This window comes from Plasmodium berghei (genome assembly GCF_900002375.2).
Source record: "Plasmodium berghei ANKA genome assembly, chromosome: 14".
Lineage (NCBI taxonomy): Eukaryota > Apicomplexa > Aconoidasida > Haemosporida > Plasmodiidae > Plasmodium > Plasmodium berghei.
This window is the reverse complement of record NC_036172.2, coordinates 294,248-316,416: the sequence shown is the minus strand read 5'-3', so window position 1 is coordinate 316,416 and position 22,169 is coordinate 294,248. Positions and strand designations below refer to the sequence as shown.

Genomic DNA, 22,169 nt, shown 5'->3' with positions numbered 1-22,169 from the left:
TAAAATGTAATGAAAAGTTTAATTTGTTTTAAAAAAATATATATGTTTATTTTTTTTAATTATATAGATTTATTAATTGATTCACAAAAACCCTAAATCTACTCTTTAAATAATGGAGATATGTATTATTATTTTTTAATCTTTTATTTAATGATATATATTTAAAAAAGTAAAAGAATTTTTTCCCTAAAATTTTTTTTTTATTTTTTTTTCTTTATGGAAATTTTTTATTTAAAATATTTTTATTTGTAATTCTTTTTGCGATGAAGAAAAATTATTATATTGTAAAAGAATATGCTACTTGCTAGTATTAGTAAAATTATTTTTCACCCTTATATGCGCTTAATATAGATTTTAAGGGGAACATCAAAATGAAAAAAGGAATAATACGAAATGCACTATTCTTTGGGAGTTAAACACGTAAATAATTTAATATGTATTATGTTATATATTTAAAATTAATATAATTTGTAAGCACAAACTACATAGGAGGCTATACTAGGAAATTTGTTTTTCATATATTTCTCTATATATTATATATGCATATAAAAAATATTTAAACCTTACATTTTAATAGCTTTTTTTTTACTTTGCATACAATAAAATATATAAACCCATTGACGATTTTTTTAACGTGGTAAGCTTTAAAGATGTATATATTTGTATAGCATATACTAGTATATGGTTAAATAATATAATCCCCTATTATGAATAAAATATTATATTGCCAAGGATTTTAATAGTATATATATTATTAATAAAGAAAGATGTAGCATTTAAAGGGGTTGGGTAAGCAATTGCTATTTTATATATGTATATTGTATATATAACGAGAATTATTATTATCGAGCTTATTAAATTTCATATTTATTGTATGCATTATATATAAACTTCATAATGCTATGAATTTACGAAAAACAGCATTATTAATAAATGCGTTTATCCCTATATTATGCATACATGTTTTTTAAGTATATATGTAAATATGGTGGTTTCTATAAATAAATAAATATATATATATATATAGCAAAATAATTAATATAATTTTAATATTAAAAAAAATAATAATTTCGTTTAAAATAAATTAAAAAATTGACTTTATATGATTTTTAGTGGCAAATTATTATTTAACAAGCATTTTTATTGTTATTTTTAATATGAAAAAAAAACTACAATTTCATATTATTAAAGAAATAAATTAGTTTATTAATAATTTTCCAGTTGTTTCCTATTTAAAGATATTTTGTTTTAATAATAACAAAAAATATACTAAGTTACATATGTTTTTCAATAATTTTCCCCAAAAAAAAACAAAAAACGAAACATTAACACTTTATTTAAATAGCTTTGCATGATTTAATTATACTTATATTTAACATTTTATTTTGTTTGTAATTTTGATCTTGTTCTCTCAAATAATTTCAACACAATAATAAATATAGTCTTTGAGTTAATATATCGAATAACTTAAAATGAGAAATGTATAAAAAATTGTTGTGGGCTTTTGGGTAGTATATGTAAAAATAATATTTTTGTAAAATTGGGATTGCCCCATCCAACTGGTTACTATATATTATTCTTTTATTACATATGTTTCGCAGTATTAATAATGTTTATTTATATTTTTTAACAATATTCACACATAGTAGAATTGTTTAACATTTAGTGGGGAAAAGAAACACGCACATATATATATACATTTATGTTCGTATAAAGGTAAATATATTTCTTTAACAATGTGCTCTTATTTAACTCATTCATATATATACGTGTATGCTTACATATATAATATAAAGAAAAATATGAAAAAACATTTATGAATAATATTAAAACAAGAACAATATATTATTCAATATAGCCCATAGTTAATTATCAGTATATAAAAAGTAGTAGTTTGAATATTTTCTCCTAACCATTTATAAATATTTGTAAAAAGTAATAAATTAAAAAAAACGACTCACCATGATCTGTGTATACAGTTATATAAATATATATAATATGTATTTATATATATATAAATACCCTTTGATATGCTGCTATATATACATAATGTGAGAAAAAAAAATTACAACTGGAGAAAACAAAAAATATAAAATATCATTTGAAACAAAGCAATGAATATTTTATAAGAATATCGTTACAAACATATCAAAAAAAAAAAAAATAAAAATAAAAAAAAATAAAAAAAAAAAATAAATGGATCGATGATTAAATATCTAATGCATATACATAGAAAATTTTATTAAAAATAATTAAAAATTATATATCTACATTTTGATATTGCTATAAAAAAATTATAATACATTAAATAGTGGCGACAAAGGAGCAAATAGTAATGTAGAAAAATGAAATAAGTCAATACAAATACTAAAGTGCAAGCATATAAATAGTAAGTAGTAATGAAACAATAATATATTAAAATTTTTGTAAAATGAGGTAAAATATGAATATATGTAAATTTAATATCAACGTGATAATGCAATCTACTTAAAAGTAAATCCTTTATTTTTATAACATTCTGTGTGAAATCGTATATCACGTATGTAAATACCAACATATATTCATATATCTTAAAATAGATATGTATGAAGGCTTTATATATAGAATAAGAAAATAACAATAAGAAGCATGTGCATAGTTCAAATATTTTTAAGCATTTAAATTATATAAATTTCATTTATTTTTTATTAATTTTCTATATTTGCTCAACACTTATAATTAAAAGATAAATTCTTAATACAAAATGGATTCTGAGTTTTGGCCAGACCATGGTACGATAAAATATATAAAACACAAAAAATATATATATAGAGAAAGTTGGTGTATGTATATATAATATGAGTACATATTCATGTGATACACATATATGTAGATGTATAAAATAGTTTAACAAATCAAATTGTTTACTGTTTACATCTATATATATATTGCCAAGTGAAAATGCATGCAATCTATTTATCCCTATGAATATCATACATAGTTAATTATGAGGCAAAATAATGTGGCATGAATGTATACATTAAGTAGATAATGTTCTGCATAGTTTAATAAAATTGTGATTATATATATATATATCGTTACGCAATTTGTATTGCATTTAATTCCTTAAATATGTATGGATATTATTAATTTTTTTTTTTATTAATTTTCTTTCATTTAGAGTACAAAACAGTGGGAAAGCTTATTCTTGAAGATGGAACCGAATTTGTTGGATATAGCGTAGGGTATGAAGGGCATACATGTGAAAAAAAAATACAATGCGATGAAAATGAAGATATTACAGAAAAATGTGGAAAAAATATAAATGATGATATATTATTTAGAGGTAGTAGAATTGAAAATGATGATTATATAGTTACAGGAGAAGTTATATTCAATACAGCTATGGTTGGATATCCTGAAGCATTATCAGATCCTAGTTATTTTGGTCAGATATTAGTTTTGACATTTCCATCAATAGGTAATTATGGTGTAGAAAAAGCAAAGCACAACAAATTTGGTATAGTAAATAATTTTGAAAGTAATAAAATACATGTACAAGGTTTAGTAATATGTGAATATAGTAAACAATCATATCATTATAATGCGTATATAACATTAAGTGAATGGTTGAAAAAATATAAAATTCCTTGTATTGGTGGAATAGATACTCGAGCATTGACAAAAATATTAAGAGAAAAAGGTAGTATGCTGGGAAAGATTGTAGTATATAAAAATAGAAATAATATAAATAATATATATAAAGAAATAAATTTATTTGACCCTGGTCAAATTGATGTTACAAAATATGTATGTAATCACTATATAAGAGTATTTAAACTGAAAAATATTACATTTATAAATAATGAAGGGAGAAATTACATGAATAAAAATTCTAATTACTTATATAAAGAAAATAATAAAGAATGTGATAGTTATTCAAATTTAGAAAATGTCGCATCATCATTTGAAAAAATTGATTATAATAAAAATTCAAATTACCATTCATTGTTAAGAGGGAAAATGAATTTATTAGAATCGTCAGAAGAAAATATTAAGCATTATAGTAACTATCAAAATTTTAATGATAATAATGACGAAAATAACTCTTTTAGAAATTTATATGGAATGTGTGAACATGATAAATATTTAATAGATATTGAAGAAAATAAAGAGTATCATGAAAATAACTTAGATGAATATGGATATTATAACATCGAAGGGACTAAAAAACATGGTTGTGGACAGAAAGAAATTGGCAAAGAATTTAATATGAACAATGACAATAGCACGTATATAAAGAAAACGGTGAGCAATAAAACATTTTTGGATTTAGTAAACAAACGAAATAATGACAAGGAAAAAATTATAGTAATTGTTGATTGCGGTATAAAAAATAGTATAATAAAAAATTTAATGAAACATGGTAAAGATTTACCATTAACTTACATTATTGTTCCATATTATTATGATTTTAATTATATCGATTATGATGCAGTATTATTATCAAATGGGCCAGGAAATCCAGAAAAATGTAAATTGTTAATTAATAATTTGAAAACTAGTTTGCAACAGAATAAATTAATATTTGGTATATGTTTAGGTAACCAACTATTGGGTATATCATTAGGTTGCGAAACTTATAAAATGAGATATGGTAATAGAGGTGTAAATCAACCAGTTATAGAATTATTAAATAATAGATGTTACATAACTTCACAAAACCATGGGTATTGTTTAAAAAAAAAATGTATATTAAAAAGAAAAGATCTAGCTATTAGTTATATTAATGCTAACGACAAATCTATAGAAGGAATTTCACATAAGAATGGTAGATTTTATACTGTTCAGTTTCATCCAGAAGGGAACAACGGTCCTGAAGATACTGGGTTTTTATTTCGAAATTTTATATTAGATGCATTTCATAAAAAAAGAGAATATCGTGAACATCTCCCACAAAATATTATACATATAAAAAAAAAAGTGTTGCTTCTTGGTAGTGGAGGTTTATGTATTGGACAGGCAGGGGAATTTGATTATTCTGGTACACAAGCAATAAAAAGTTTAAAGGAATGTGGTATTTATGTTATATTAGTTAATCCTAATATTGCTACAGTTCAAACTTCAAAAGGGCTAGCAGATAAAGTATATTTTTTACCAGTAAATTGTGAATTTGTTGAAAAGATTATAAAAAAGGAAAAACCAGACTTTATTCTTTGCACATTTGGTGGACAAACTGCATTAAACTGCGCCTTAATGTTAGAACAAAAAAAAGTATTAAAAAAAAACAACTGTTTAGCTTTAGGTACTTCATTAGAATCAATTTTAATAACTGAAAATCGAAGTATGTTTGCTGAAAAATTAAAAGAAATTAATGAAATAATTGCCCCATATGGTAGTGCAAAAAATGTAGAAGAAGCTGTTGAAGTAGCTAATAAAATAGGCTACCCCATTCTAGTGCGTACTACATTTTCTTTAGGCGGTTTGAATAGCAGTTTTATAAATAATGAAGAAGAGTTAGTTGAAAAATGTAAAGAAATATTTTTACAAACTGATAATGAAATATTTATAGATAAATCATTAAAAGGGTGGAAGGAAATAGAATATGAATTATTAAGAGATAATAAAAATAATTGTATAGCTATATGTAACATGGAAAATATTGATCCATTAGGTATACATACAGGAGATAGTATAGTTGTTGCACCATCACAAACATTAAGCAATTATGAATATTACAAATTTAGAGAAATCGCTTTGAAGGTTATTACTCATTTAAATATTATTGGGGAATGTAATATTCAATTTGGTATAAACCCCAAAACAGGAGAATATTGTATTATAGAAGTAAATGCAAGATTGAGTAGAAGTTCAGCACTTGCTTCTAAAGCTACGGGATATCCCCTTGCATATATATCAGCAAAAATTGCTTTAGGATATGATTTAGTAAGTTTAAAAAATAGTATAACTCGAAAAACAACTGCATGCTTTGAACCATCTCTCGATTATATAACAACAAAAATTCCACGATGGGATTTAAACAAGTTTGAATTTGCTTCGAATACAATGAATAGTAGTATGAAAAGTGTTGGTGAAGTTATGTCAATTGGAAGAACTTTTGAAGAATCTATACAAAAGTCATTAAGATGTATTGACGATAATTACTTAGGTTTTTCTAATACTTATTGTATAGATTGGAATGAAGAAAAAATTATTGACGAACTAAAAAATCCTTCACCTAAAAGAATAGATGCTATACACCAAGCATTTCATTTAAATATGTCAATTGATGTTATCCATGAATTAACTAATATTGATTATTGGTTTTTATATAAATTTTATAATATATACAATTTGGAAAATAAATTAAAGTCGTTAACATTAGAACAGATGTCATTTTATGATTTAAAATATTATAAAAAGCATGGTTTTAGCGATAAACAGATTGCTCATTATTTATCTTATAATGCCAAAACAAAAGAAAGTGATGTGATGAAATATCGAGAAAATATAGGGCTTCATCCTCATATCAAAGTTATCGATACTTTATCTGCTGAATTTCCTGCTCTCACAAATTATTTATATTTGACATATCAAGGAACTGAACATGATGTTTTACCATTAAATATGAAGGTAAAGAAAAGAAAAGACCATAAACTAATGGGCAGAGATCATAATGAAATAAGAAATAGTATCCCACAACATTGGCATAAAAATAATGAGAATAATAATAAAGTTGTATATGATGAATTTTCCTTTAATCACGAAACATCCCAACAAAATGGGCTTAATTGTTTAAAAGCAGATATTAATAACTCTGAAGAGGCAATTAAAGTTACCAATAATGATGGAGGAAAGGATGGAATGCAAAATAAAGAACAAAATCCAGATTATACCACAATACCATCATGCAAATATATGAATAATTATGGAAATGGTAGGTATATGGGACATGGGCGAAATGATATGTTTAATTTGAAAAACTTTTTAAAAAATAACAAGAGAGAAGAAGATTTTAGCGATAATAACCAGCAAAATTCGATTGGAGATGACAATAAGAAAAAGTGCCCATTTTCTGGAAACAAAAATGATTACCACAATTTTGGAATGCATCAAGGTATGAAACGCCCAATGAAAGAAAAAAAAGAAAATTGTATTCTTAATAACAAATGCTATCCAAATAGCACAAAAAATGAACAGAAAAATGAAAATGGCAACCCAAATGATGGGAACCATTTGGAAGAGTTTAAATCAAATCGTAGTTCTCATTCAACAAATGATCAATTATATTTAGAAAATTGTAATACATCAGAAGATGAGGAAAATAATGTAAACCCTGATAAATCAATGAGAATGGATGATAATAGAGGAAATATAAATAATATTGCAAATAACTCATATTATATTAGAGATTCTGTATATAATAATGAATACAAAATAAATAAGATGAGGGAATTAATTAATAATGATAATAAGAGCGAAGTAATAAAAAGTAGTAAGAATTTTGCAAATTCCACAAATAGCAAATGTGAATATATTAATAGTAATAAAGAAAAAGCTAAGAAAATTAATTATAATGATGAAAATACAATGGTATATAACACGAACGAACAAGAAGAAAATGAAAACAAAAGCCTCAGCAATAATAATAGAATGATATCAAAAAATAATAATAACTTGATTAACAGCTACAATGATGATAATAAAAGTGACTGTTTTTCAGAATTATCATATATTCAAAATCACAAGAAAAACATTAATGATATAGAAAACGATTATGGATATGAAGATTTATATTCAGGATCTGATAACTGTTATAGTAGTTATAGCATTAGTATGAACGATGATAATAATGATAATAGTGTGCTTGATTATGAAGAAGATGGATTAAACTCGGAATTATCATCTATTAATTCTGAAAATGATAATATATTTTATGAAAAGTTTAATGATATTGGATTTAAAATAATTGATAATAAAAGCGAGATGAAGAAGGAAAAGAAGAAATGCTTTATTGTTTTGGGATGTGGATGTTACCGAATTGGTAGCTCTGTTGAATTTGATTGGAGTGCAATACATTGTGTTAAGACCATAAGAAAATTAAATCATAAAGCAATATTAATTAATTGTAACCCCGAAACAGTTAGTACAGATTATGATGAAAGTGATAGATTATACTTTGACGAAATAACAACCGAAGTTATAAAATTTATACATAATTTTGAAAAAAGTCAAGGTGTTATTATAGCTTTTGGTGGTCAAACATCGAATAATTTGGTTTTCAGTTTATATAAAAATAATGTAAATATATTAGGATCGAGTGCAAAAAGTGTAGATTGTTGTGAAAATCGAAATAAATTTTCTCATTTATGTGATTCCTTAAAAATAGATCAACCTAAATGGAATAAATTCACGAAGTTATCAAAAGCTATACAATTTGCCAACGAAGTTAAATTTCCTGTTCTTGTCAGGCCATCTTATGTCTTATCTGGCGCAGCTATGAGAGTAGTAAACAGTTTTGAAGAATTAAAAAACTTTTTAATGAAAGCTGCAATCGTAAGTAAAGATAATCCAGTTGTTATCTCCAAGTTTATTGAAAATGCTAAAGAAATTGAAATTGATTGTGTAAGTAAAAATGGTAAAATGATTAATTATGCTATATCAGAACATGTAGAAAATGCAGGAGTTCACTCAGGAGATGCAACTCTAATATTACCTGCCCAAAATATATATGTAGAAACCCACAGAAAAATAAAAAAAATTTCTGAAAAAATATCAAAATATTTAAACATCTCTGGGCCATTTAATATTCAATTCATTTGCCATCAGAATGAAATAAAAATTATTGAATGTAATTTAAGAGCATCAAGGACATTCCCATTTATTTCGAAAGCATTAAATTTGAATTTTATAGATTTAGCCACAAGAATTTTAATGGGTTATGATGTTAAGCCAATAAATATATCGTTAATTGATTTAGAGTATACAGCTATTAAATCGCCAATTTTTTCATTTAACAGATTACATGGATCGGATTGTATATTAGGTGTTGAAATGAAATCAACAGGAGAAGTAGCTTGTTTTGGTTTAAATAAGTATGAAGCTTTACTTAAATCTTTAGTTGCTACAGGTATGAAATTACCTAAAAAATCAATTTTAATAAGCATTAAAAATTTAAATAACAAGTTAGCATTTGAAGAACCATTTCAATTATTATTTTTGATGGGATTCACAATTTATGCTACTGAAGGAACGTATGAATTTTATTCCAAATTTTTAGCATCATTTAATATTGATAAAGATTCAAAATTCCATCAAAAACTTATAAAAGTTCACAATAAGGATTCCGAAAATATATTACCAAATATAACGGATTTAATTATGAATCATAAAGTCGAAATGGTTATAAATATAACTGATGCATTAACAACAAAAGTTACTTCGCATGGATATAAAATTAGAAGACTTGCTTCCGATTTTCAAGTACCTATAATAACAAACATGAAATTGACATCCTTATTCATTGATTCATTGTATAGAAAATTCTGCAGAAAAAAAGAAAGAAGACCTTTTTACACTATCAAGAGTTACGACGAATATATTAGTCTAGTTTAATATGAACACCATATATTAGAAACTCAACTAATTTCCTCTTTTGACAATATAAAATTATGGCTATTTGTATAGAAACATTAGTAACCAATTTGTACTCACATATATATGCATTATCATAAGTTAGATGTTAAACCCCTTTATGTATACAAAAGTTTGCGGGAAATTGGTTTGCTGCAAAGAAAATGCTAAGTTTTGCAAACGGTGACCATACTATTAGTATATTTTTTATAATTAGCAAACTCATACTATATTAATTTTGTTCTTAATGCTTTTAATAAAATGTTGGCGCATTTTTTTAAATATTTTTATAATTTTAAACGAGGGTATAGATATAAATATCTACGTTCCGTATTTATATATATGCATGGTTACATATATATCTTTATATGTGAATAAATACCCTTCAAAAGAAGTGTTATATATTTTATGCAGCGACTTTTCGCTTGTTATTTTAAGAATGCATATAAAATTGCTTTAATTTATTTTCCCATTTTTATATTTACGCATAATGTATAAAATTCAAAGAAATACACATTACATATAACTTTTTAATAAAAATCAATTTAATAGTCTTTTAAAAATAGTATTTGAAAAAAATGTACTATGAGTTCATTGCTATGCATAATAATGTTTATGCACATATGAAATTATGTCATTCAAATGTATAATCCCCATAGCAAAGGGTGAGATTATTTATATGATTGGCAGATTAAATAATAATACATAGTATATTTGAATTAATGTTCATCCAAACCATGCCTATTATACAACTTAGCATTGTGAGCATAACTCATTTAGGGGTTATTCTAAAGCTTGAAGTAATATATCAAAATCGTCGTTTTCTTTGGGGTTTTCATTATTTTGTTCACCTTCTGTATCTTTATTTGTGGCATTTGCACCACTATTATTATTGGAAGTAGTTTTTTTATTATTTTCTTCTTGTATAGCTACATGTGTTTTTAATTGATCGTATATATCTAGAAATAATGAATCATTTAAGGAATTTAAAATGTCTCGAACAAAAATTGTAAATCTTTTTTCATTTTCACAATGTTCTAATGCTCCATCAGTTATATACAAAATAAATAAAGATAAACATTTGCTTAAAGTGTTAAGGGCTTCTTTTCTTATTTTATAATTTTTTAGATCTATACTATTATTTATTATTTTTAAAATAACACTGTTCGGCAAATCAAAAATGGTATCTTTTAATAAATTGATATCTGGAATCTCTGCTTGTTCTTTCATTTTGTACTAAGTAAATCTATTAGTCCGTGGAATGGTAAAAAAATATATTACATATTATATATATCTATGCATACCTGAAGTTTATTATTTTTGATTTCACATATGCATATTACGCGAAATTTATGAAAAAAAGCCCAAAAAATTTGTTTAATTTTAATTATAAAAACTATTTCTTCTTTCATACAATATCACAGAATTCGAAAATATGTACATTTAATATATATATTTATATATTCTTAATTTTTTTTTTCATATTTTTAAAATATCTTTAGACAATCAAACACAGGAAAAAAATAACTATACACATGCCATTATATTAAGTTACATATACGCACAAATATAAGATAAAAAATATATATAATATGTATAAATGGGATGGAAATTGTCCAAATAAATATAAGACTCCTTTTATTTATTAATAAATGTAAATTTTTACATAATATATATTTTTTTAATTTTCTTTTTAAAGGGTGTGCCTTTTTAAATACTTGCGATTGCTCAAGGGAGAAAAAAATTTTAAATAATTCAAAAATTAAGAATAAAAATAATCGCATTAAAAGCATCAAAAATTAAAGCAATCATAATAATTTCTTTAAAATAACGTTTATAAATTTTCGAAAAAACTCAAGAGAATAGGAGTTTAGAAATGAAATAAAAATTACAAAATATTTTACTAGGGGAAAGGTTATATTTAAGTACCTTAAAGGCAATAAATGCTACTAGAATATATTAGCATATGAATTACTTAGTGTTCATTTTATATGAAGTTGTTTTTTGCATAATAAAAAATATTTGTAAATAGTAATACACATATGACACTTATGTGTGCATATTTATTTACTTGTGTTCCTTTAAAACTGCACAGCTATAAAAACTTGTATTTTCCATTTGATGCAACATTGCTTCATTTTTTTATTTTATTTATTAAAAATGAGGCATGAAACATTATTATTCACATATACATTGTGTATTTATATTAGTTAAAATTTTCAAATAATTTCCTGTTAAAGGGGAATGTAAATATATATACACATTATTATTTCTTATGCATATAACTTTAATACGATTTTTGATTAATATTAATCATAAAATACATATCATGGAGACTATTCGATAGTGAGGAATAATAAAACTAAAAATAAAGGAACGTATTGAGGGTGTGCAAAATATTGTAAAATATAGAAAACTATATGAAATGGATAAAATTTAGAAACATCTACCAAAATTAGCAAAAATCAGGAAATTAAATAAAATTAAGTCGAATTATACCAAATAATAGCAAATATCAAACTTGAAAATTATATAGATCGACAAAATTAAAAAGATTTATAAAAAAGTATGAATGCAACTTAAAAAATTCGATAATTAAGAAATAAGAAATGATGTTTTAAAAAAATAAAAATACGCATATAATAACAATGTATTAAAAAATATATTTTTAAGTAAATAGGAAAATATGCAAGTATATGTATACAATAACCCGTGCAATGGGAGGTTATGTGTTATTTATTGTGTGTATCGCTTCTAATGTTTTTTTTTTATATGAACAACATTTCGATATCTGAAATGCACAGAAAGTATACTACTTAAATAGTGGATTTCGCATGTTCAAAAGGGATTGTTCATATGTTTTGATATCCAGATTTTTACAATATTGTTTTTGATTTATATCTGTAAACGATAATTTCGTTTTTGCATATTCAAATTGGTGAATTTCATCAATATCAATTTCTCCACAATTTTTGTCTTTACAGCATTTATCATTTAAACAGTGTTTACACTTAAATTTGTTCATACAATTTAATGATAATGATAATTTATCTTCTTCTAATTCATAAAATGTAATAAAATTTTTACAGGTAATTTTTTCATATATTTTGATTATCACATGCTTGATAACTATAGTTGCCATTCTGAGGCAATTGAAGGTGTCATTTATTGTAAAGACAATATTTTGTAATGCATAAAATAACATAAGTAAATGTATATGTATATTATTATATACATAATGATAACAGAAAAAATTAAAACTATGTTCATATATATCTCTATATACATATATATTATAATAAATTGATAAGATATATAATCCCATAACTAAAACATAATGAGCAAATATATAGCAAAATAATTTATAAAAAATACCATACATTGTTAATATAACACTAAATTTGTTATTATCCTTTATAAATAATTTTAATATAAATAATGAAAAGACAATAATTGATATTACAAATAATTCTCCAAAAAATGAATAAACAACATATTTATATATTTTATTCATTTCTATATAAATATAACTCATAACATATGTGTTGTCTATTAAATTTACGATATCCATTTCTCTTATTAATTTATTTACTTCGGTGTTGTTTTTTTCTATCTGTGTAGCACGATTTATCTCGATGTTATTATCAGCATTATTTGCATTGTCATTGTTTTTATTGTTAGTATAGCCATTTCGATTAATGATTACTTTATTGTCATTATACTTTTTGCTAATTTTAAAAAACATATCTAAATAATTTTGCTTATTTTGGTTATTTTTTAACACATCAATATGACCCATACTAAAGAATGTGTTAAAATTCCTTACCATGTTATTTTTACTTTCTAACTTATTTTTAATAACATTTTTTAAATTTTCATATTCCATTAAATGCATATTTTGAACATCAATTCCACTTTCATTACTTTTGGTATGTGGAAAATATGAAATTAAATAAATTCCAATCATTATATTAATAAATAATGACATTAGCCTTAAATACAATGCGAGTTTCTCTTTATGTTTTTTATTATCTTTATATATCATTTCGGATGTATAATAATATGCATCATTATAATAAGACATTTGCCTGGATAGTTGTTTTTCATCTTTAAACATATTTCTTTCGTCATTAAAATTTTCCATTGATAGCATAAAATAAGAGGATATATTATTAATGCTTCTTTTAAGTCGTTCATTATAATTATCGTTTATATTTCTATTATAATTATTATTCATTGATGAAATATTATTCTTTTTTGTTTTCTCTCCTTTTTTATTTTTTTTTTTATTTTTACTATTTGTTTTATGTGTGTTTTTTTTTATTATACTGTTTATTTTTTTTAATTGGAAAGATTGATTTGATTCTAAATTTTGCTTTACAAAATCTTTATCTATATAAGCATCTTCTTCGTTTATTTTTAGAGAAAAATCATTGGTATTCCTTTTTGTATGAATTTCAACGTCATAATTTTCATCATCAGAATAAACATCTTCCTCTTTGTCATCATCGTCATATTCTTTATCTACTTCATCCCATCCCTGTTCATCATAATTTTCCTTGTCGTTTTCGATGTCGCAGTATTTATTATCTGCATAATAATCATATCGTTTTTCATTATACTCACTAAAACTTACTTTTTTGTCTAAATATTTATCTTCTAAATCATGACTTTCTAATAATTCATATCTATTATAATCTTCCTCATAACTAATATCTTCTTTAAGTACATAATTGCTAATAAATGAATATATTGTTAATAAGTTACTTTCATTATTTTCGTTAACTTCTATATGTTTTTTACTATTTTTTTTGTCAAAACTGATAGAATTATCCATTTCTTATCTTCATTTGCTTCGTTATATACATACATAGGCATGCAAACAAATATATTTACTTATAGTGCATAAGTATATATAAATGCATAATATACACATTACACTATGAAATTTCTCCCTTTAGTTTTCATATTTTTTTTATCAAATTTTATATTAACATTATCCAATTTAATATAAATATTGCATTTAATAAAAAAATAGACATAAAAAAAAAATTAAATAATAAATTGATATTAAATTCGCTTTAAATTGATACGAATTAATAATAAATAAATACGAAGCGCAATATAGAATATCGTATAATTTTCTTTCTAAAAAAACGAAAAATATATTGATTTAAATTAATGCACAAAAATGCATTCCAAAATTTACGATCCTATTTTTTTTATATCTATATATATAAAGTATAAATAATTACTAAAACAAAGAAAAAAATATATTTTTATTTATTTATTTTAAAAATATGAGAAACGAATTAAAGTAATATGCAAATGTTGTCTATACATTCCCCTTTCACTATAGTATACATATTTTAATGTTCAAATTATTTTTTATAATTAAAAAAAAAAAGCAGCAAGTAAAAACGACATTAGCTTATTCTACTACACACATATGGGAAAAGATGAAATAAAAAGTAATTACAAAGATTCATATTATTTTTTTATGAGCTGTATAGAGGTGATGCATTGGTAAAATAAGAATGAACATTTTTTCAATACTAGCATAGTTTTTGCTATTAATTTTCATTTTACATATTTTTTTCGTGTTATAATTTTTATATGAAATTGAATTGAACAGTATTTCAAATATATCTACAAGGAATAGTATTACCCATGTTTTAGTGAATATGTGTATAATATATTTGTGCAGTGAGGGAATATACCCACTTGATAAAATCTAATATCAAGGGCATATCAAACATGATTCCTAATCCTTTAAAATTATATATTTAATATCTCCATTTTAAATATTTTTTATTTGTGGCTAGTATATATGGTTTGAATTTTTTTTCAACTGGTAAAAGGATATATATGGTAAATAAATAGAATATAAAAGCTTATGCTAATATATGCAAATATAAAATATCACAGACATAATGTTAAATATTCTTCCTTATAAATGATGTGAATAAAATATTTTAAGAAAAAAGATATAATTTGGAAAAAATTAATTGGCATATATGCAAGCAAGAAAGTAAAATTTGAAATTAGGTATCTTGTTTAACCAAATATAAATTGGCAACATATTATTATATTACCATTTTATTGTGATAATTGTTTGCTTAAAAATAAATACTACAATGACAAATAAAATATTTTTTATCTTTTTATGATGAATGGTAAGCATTTAACTGAAAGAATAATAGATTGTAATCATAATACTAGGAAAACAACAAAAAGACAATAGGGTTCCAATACAAACGTAAATATGTTTGCAGTTAGCATGTGAGGTAACTTTTAATGAATATATTTATTTTTAAAATATATCATAAATCTTTCATAAATAAGAAATATTCCAATAATGGAATATAAAAATTATATATATTTTATACAACATTTATTATTTCATTGTTTATTAAAAACATCACAAATATTCCATAAAAGACAAATAAAAAAATAAGCGTATTCCTATCCTTTATGCACATATAATATGTGCATACAATATATAATATTACTATTTATTATATAAATTTGATTGTATGATTTCAACCCTTAATACACACACAGCCACAAAAAAAAATACACATATCATTTGTTCTTTTTTACACAATGTTACATAAAAAAATATTCATATGTTTTGGAAAAATAAATACGAAATAGAAATATTTTCTATTTATATTTTATAAATATTTTGTTGATAGAAAAAATTGATATATGCATTTTATTTTTTATAATACGATTGTTTTAATGGCACTATTTTTGGAAATTTAGCATTGTATATTCTTTGGTATTTGGAGCAGTAGGCAATTATTTTTTGCGTAAAAAATAATAAAAAAAGATCGACAAATTTTGCCGACAATTTTTTTTGTTCTTCGTAAAATTAAAATAATGGTAATTTATATTTTTATTCATAATTAATTTGTTCAATATTATGATTATTCTCCATTTTGCTTTGTAGCATTATCGTTTGGTAATTTTATCCTAATATTTTAATATCTTATACATTTTAATATAATAATAAATGTAAGCAGAAAAGATGGACATCATTTCCTCATCAAATAATGATATAAATTCAGAGGAAGAAAATGGATTCAGCGATTTTGAAAATGGGAACACCCAAATTTGTAAAGAAGATACAATAAGTGAATCATGCGAAACTCAAAATAATAAGTAAGTTTTATGCAATTATAAAATTATGGGAATATGCGCAAATGATATATTTACGTTTAATATATTCCAACTTTGTTATATATGTTCACATGAATATGTACATATGATAATTCTGTTTCGATGAAAAAATGTTTATTCATTACTGATACATACACATTTTCTCCCATTTTTTAGAATATATAGGTGTGCATACTGTAGCAGAAAAGTGGAAGATGTCCTGATATGCTCATGTAAACATTTAATGTGTCTAACATGCGCAAGTATGCAACTACAAGATAAATATGATAAATTTATGAAAGCATGCTCTAGTGCAAAAATTATAGAAGAAAAAAAAGTAAATTATAAAATAAATGAGAGTTTTAGAAATTGCATAGATATAATAGACAAAATTAATAATGATAAAATAGAAGATATATTAAAAAAGGAAAAAATAGGCTATGTTACATGCAATATATGTAATATTAAAAATAAGCTTACGATAGATACTCTTGAACTTTTGACAAAAGTTGGGTTATTTTCATCTGATGTTTTAAATATTCATACATTTTATTTTAATTTAATTGGAAATAACAATAAAAGAATAAAAGGGTTGACCGAAAATTGTGTTAAACAACTAAGTTTAGAATATGATGAATCATATAGTAATGATATGCCAAATAACAGGATATTAAAAAATGATAAATTAAAACAATTGGCAGTTTCAAATAATAAATATAATTATCTTGAAGAATATGCAGACGACCTTGATAGATATTCATATATATGTAATATATGCTCATTTAGTGAAGCAATAATATACTGTAATGATTGCATTGAATATTTGTGTGAAAATTGTTGTAATAATATTCATGAAATAAATACGCCAAATGGCATGAATAGCAAAATTACACCCCATGATTATTATAAAATAGATAAAAAAATTATAAATCTTAAAAAATTAGTAAAACCTCCAAAAATGTTTTTAAATATAACAAAAGAAGATATTGAAATTATTGATAATACAGATCGAGATAGTTTTGATGGACATTTTTCAGAAGACGATGAAAAAAAGAGAAATAATAAGATAGGGAATTTTAAAGTGGAAGGGGGTGACGATTCTGATTTTGATAATTATGATGAAAAATATTTCTATGAAAAACAGAAAAAACTAATGGAAAAGAAAAACAAAAAAGATAATAATATAAAACTTTCACACAAACTAAATAATTTAGTGGAAAATATGAAAAATGGAAGTAGTTATGACAGTGTGCATTCAACAATAGATGGGACACTTGGGTCTATTAGTGACTTAGGTGCAAATTTTTTAAAAAAAAAAAAAAAAAAGGGAAATAGACGAATGCGCAAAAAAAATATGTATGGATCTAAAATAAAATATGGTGAACATTTAAATGGAGAAACAAAAATGCTGCAAAAGAGGGAATGGACGAGCTTACAAAAAGGAAAAAAAAATAAAATAGGAAATATGAACAAAGAAGAAAGTATATGTGTATTTTCAAATGATGAAACTTCTTCTCGAGTTGATATTAGTTCTAGTGAAAGTTCATTAAATTCGTGTAATAGTGATGATGGAGAAATATGTATAAAAAATATAAAAATGGAATCCATAAAAAAAAAGAAAAAAGAAATAAGAAATCCTTCGTTAAATAATGATATAATTGCTAATAAAACCTTTACAAGTATTGAAAATATAAGATGCAATCATCATTATAATTATCCTATACAATATTTTTGCCATACTTGTTGTACTAAATGTTTTTGCTCAGAATGTGCTATTAACGGTATACATACTTCTCAATGTAATATAGAAAATATAAATGCAGCTTTTATAACAGTTTTAAATAATTATTTAATTCAATGGAATGAAGTTATTAATGAATTAATAAATGATTTAGAAGTAAATTTTTATGAATCTCTTGAAGATACTAGAAATGATTGGTCTTCAATATTAAGCGAATGCTATTATAATATAAGCAGTAAAATAAATTACATAATTAATAACATGCATAAAATGGAAAAGGATATATTTAATCAACTTGATACATATATGGAAAATTTCAAAAAAGACAATTTAGACTATGTCGAACTATTAAATTCCAAATATGATGATATTGAGAATACTATAAGCATAATCAGAGCGAATAAATTTCAAAAAAACCCAATTGATTTAATTAAATTTTATAATAATAATATTAATATAATAGACAGAACTCTTATTCTAAATAAAGATTTTAAACCTATAGAAGATTTATCAAAAATACGAGAAAGTAAAATTTTTTACATGGATTTATATACTTCTCAAATAATTAGTTATCTTAAGCATTTACAAGTTTTTTTATCCTCAAACTTTTTAGCCCCATCTATTAAATAATCTCATTTTTTTAAGAAAAATGAATTATGAAAAATGCGCATAAAATTTCCATATACGCATACGTCATCGTGTGTTTTCTATACATAGAGTTTTATCCCTTTTTCTGAATTTGCCTTCCTGATGTATATAGTTTGTATCGATTTGTTATTTTTCTTTATTTTGTTGGCAAATTTTTTATTCAAATAAATATTTGTTTACAATAATACCTTTATGTGCATGTATGTGGACACAACTTCCACTACAATTTATTAACTATGTATGTGTATACATGGATATTTGTTTCATTAAAATTGGAAATTTATTTGGTAGGTTTATAAAAGTTAAACTTTCAAAAGTAAACCCTTTTATTTTTTTGTAATATGGAAATATAATATAAAATAGTTATGATAAATTTAAAAATAAATGTAAATTTATAACATAAAAAAGTTGAATGAATGCAAAAAAAAAATTAATATTTATTTCGATTGTTTTTTCTATTATAGCTATTGCCACGACTACCGTTACTATTGCTTATTTTTACCATTTTCCAGCTTTATTTTTTTTTTATATCCAAAAATATAAATTAAATTCGAAAAAATATTTATTATAATTTTTTTGTTTTTGCACATAAATCAATGCATTAAAAAAAATAGTAAAAATAAAATGATACAGGCGCAAAATTTTACTGATTTAATAAAGTGAAAAAAAATATAAAAAGGAATGGAAATATAAATGACGATTGGAAAAAGAAAATAAAATATAAACGCCCCCTCTAATTCGATCTAAAGAGCAAATAACCAAGCAAACATATAAAATAAACAGGTAAATATATATTACTATTTATACAATATAAGTGCACACTTTATATATGACATATCCAAATACTGTGCGCGTATTATTGCGCATCAAATTGATGAAAACTAAGGATATGATGACTAAAACTTTTAATAAGATATATAGAGGATAGTTATTGTAATTTGTTTTAAAAATGCATAACGATAACATAAGAAATTCAAATAGTATTGACAATGAACAAATACTTGAAGAGCAAAATAGAAAGATGAAAAAATCTGAAAGCTATGATTCAGACAGTAATAAATCAAAAAAAAGTTCCTTATCAGAATCTTCAAGTGCAGGAGAAATAAAAAAGAATTTGAAAAAAAAAAAAGAATCTTATAATAATCGAAATCGTTTATACGATAAAAGAAAATTATCTCGTGAGAGAACAAATCAAATTGATACTAAAAAAAAAAGTCGTAATGATACTAGAAAATCAAGTATGAACAGAAATTTAGATTATAGGGAAAAAAAAAGGGATATAAGTATAGAATATGGTAAAAAATATACTAATAGTAAATTAAAGAAACATATTAAAGATAGTTCATATAGTGATGAAAATTCCGACAGTCAAAGTATAGAAAAGCGGTATAGTAATAACAGCATCGATAGTGAATATAAAAAACGTCATGTTAAGCGTAAACACTCCCATATTGGCGAAAGAGAAAAAGATAATAATTCGGATTATGAATATTGGAATAATAGGAGGTTTAAAAATAAAAAAGAAAAACTTGATGGGCAACAAATAAACATAAGAGATATACATGAAAGGGAAATAAAGGGAAAATTTGATTATAAATATAAACGATTTGAAAAAGAAAATCGTAGTAAAAATAATTATAAAGATAGTTGTTCAAAAAATAGATATAATGATTTTTATGATGGTAATAAAAAGCATGACAAAGACAATAAAAATAAATATAGGAAATATGATGATAATGTATCAGAGCATGATAAAAGAAAAACTAGCCGATATGATAATAGTAGCGATGAATATTTTAGAAAAGAAAAAAAAAAAAGTTTCAAAGACAGCAATGAAAGAAACGGGGATAAGGATGATAAATACCAAAACAATTATACCAATGATGAATACAACAAAATCGAATATTATGAAAACAATAATAATAATTCAAAAAATGATAAAGAAATGGAAAAACCAAATGAAAAAAAAAATATAACTTCTGATAATAATGTTCGAGAAGGGCAAAATTTCAACCCATCAGGTTTATTAGCACAAAACAAGGATTATAAAAATGGTGTGGAATTGAAATATACAGAAAGCATAGATTCTGAATTTCCAGACAAAAAATGGAGATTATATGTATTTTTAAATACCTCCACGGACGAGCCTCATGGTAATAAAATTAAAAAAATGCATCTTTTACAAAAATAATTGTACCAATTAATGCATATATAATCGTATAAAAAATTAATATATGTTTATTATAAGTTTATTTGAAAAAATCAATTTATTAGTACAAACGCTTATGTTTTTTACTGGGATTTATCACTTTACAGAAATATTGCGTATTCATGAGAAGCCCTACTATTTAATTGGGAAAGACGAATTAGTGGCAGATATAATATTAAGGAATATAAGTATATCAAAGCAGCATGCTGTTATTCAATTTAAGAAACATGAAAATAAAATTTTGCCTTTCCTTATTGATCTCAATAGCACAAATGGATCATATTTGAATAACGAGAAAATTGATCCAAATAAATTTTACGAATTAAGGTGAATTTAAAATTTAGATATAACGGAAATAAAATATGTTTTATATAATTGTGTATATATTCGCACAAACATGAATGTATGAAAAATATTCTTTTGGCACGATTTATGATATTTTATTTTTTAATAAAATATAGTATATAAATATATAATTTTGTTTTGTTTTTCATAGAGAAACAGATCTCTTGAGATTTGGAAGTTCAGGAAGGGAATATGTTTTACTTTATGATTCGTATGAAGCGCCTACAAATGAATAATTTTCAATTTCCTACTCAGACAAAAAATAGGAAAATAATAAAAATATTTTCATATATAATTATAAATATATTAATATGGTATAAATATTTTTTTAAGTATTTTTAATTAGCAGCTTATGAATATTTACTTTTTTGTGTCTAAAATATTGATACATTGCATGCTATATATGTGTTTGATGTTATGGAAAATTTTTACATTTAACAATTGTTATAT

At 23.2% G+C, this 22,169-nt stretch overlaps 5 protein-coding genes across 5 annotated transcripts; 3 read left to right on the top strand and 2 right to left on the bottom strand.

Annotated features, from left to right (window-relative positions):
* Positions 1-2,743: 2,743 nt before the first annotated feature.
* PBANKA_1406700 (carbamoyl phosphate synthetase, putative) lies at positions 2,744-9,594 on the top strand (the record flags this gene model as incomplete). Its single annotated transcript, XM_034567387.1, has 2 exons — positions 2,744-2,771; positions 3,161-9,594. The coding sequence occupies 2 exons, from the start codon at positions 2,744-2,746 to the stop codon at positions 9,592-9,594; spliced, it is 6,462 nt and encodes a 2,153-aa protein (XP_034423889.1).
* An 801-nt stretch (positions 9,595-10,395) lies between these two features.
* On the bottom strand, positions 10,396-10,842 carry PBANKA_1406600 (CCAAT-binding transcription factor, putative; the record flags this gene model as incomplete). The annotated part of the gene is made up of 1 exon (XM_034567386.1): positions 10,396-10,842. One exon carries the CDS (start codon positions 10,840-10,842, stop codon positions 10,396-10,398), a length of 447 nt encoding a protein of 148 aa, XP_034423888.1.
* A 1,582-nt stretch (positions 10,843-12,424) lies between these two features.
* On the bottom strand, positions 12,425-14,449 carry PBANKA_1406500 (conserved Plasmodium protein, unknown function; the record flags this gene model as incomplete). Its single annotated transcript, XM_034567384.1, has 1 exon — positions 12,425-14,449. One exon carries the CDS (start codon positions 14,447-14,449, stop codon positions 12,425-12,427), a length of 2,025 nt encoding a protein of 674 aa, XP_034423887.1.
* A 2,196-nt stretch (positions 14,450-16,645) lies between these two features.
* PBANKA_1406400 (tripartite motif protein, putative) lies at positions 16,646-19,147 on the top strand (the record flags this gene model as incomplete). The annotated part of the gene is made up of 2 exons (XM_034567383.1): positions 16,646-16,779; positions 16,954-19,147. The coding sequence occupies 2 exons, from the start codon at positions 16,646-16,648 to the stop codon at positions 19,145-19,147; spliced, it is 2,328 nt and encodes a 775-aa protein (XP_034423886.1).
* Positions 19,148-20,114: 967 nt separating this feature from the next.
* Positions 20,115-21,955, top strand: PBANKA_1406300 (FHA domain-containing protein, putative; the record flags this gene model as incomplete). Its single annotated transcript, XM_034567382.1, has 3 exons — positions 20,115-21,318; positions 21,482-21,701; positions 21,871-21,955. The coding sequence occupies 3 exons, from the start codon at positions 20,115-20,117 to the stop codon at positions 21,953-21,955; spliced, it is 1,509 nt and encodes a 502-aa protein (XP_034423885.1).
* Positions 21,956-22,169: the final 214 nt, after the last annotated feature.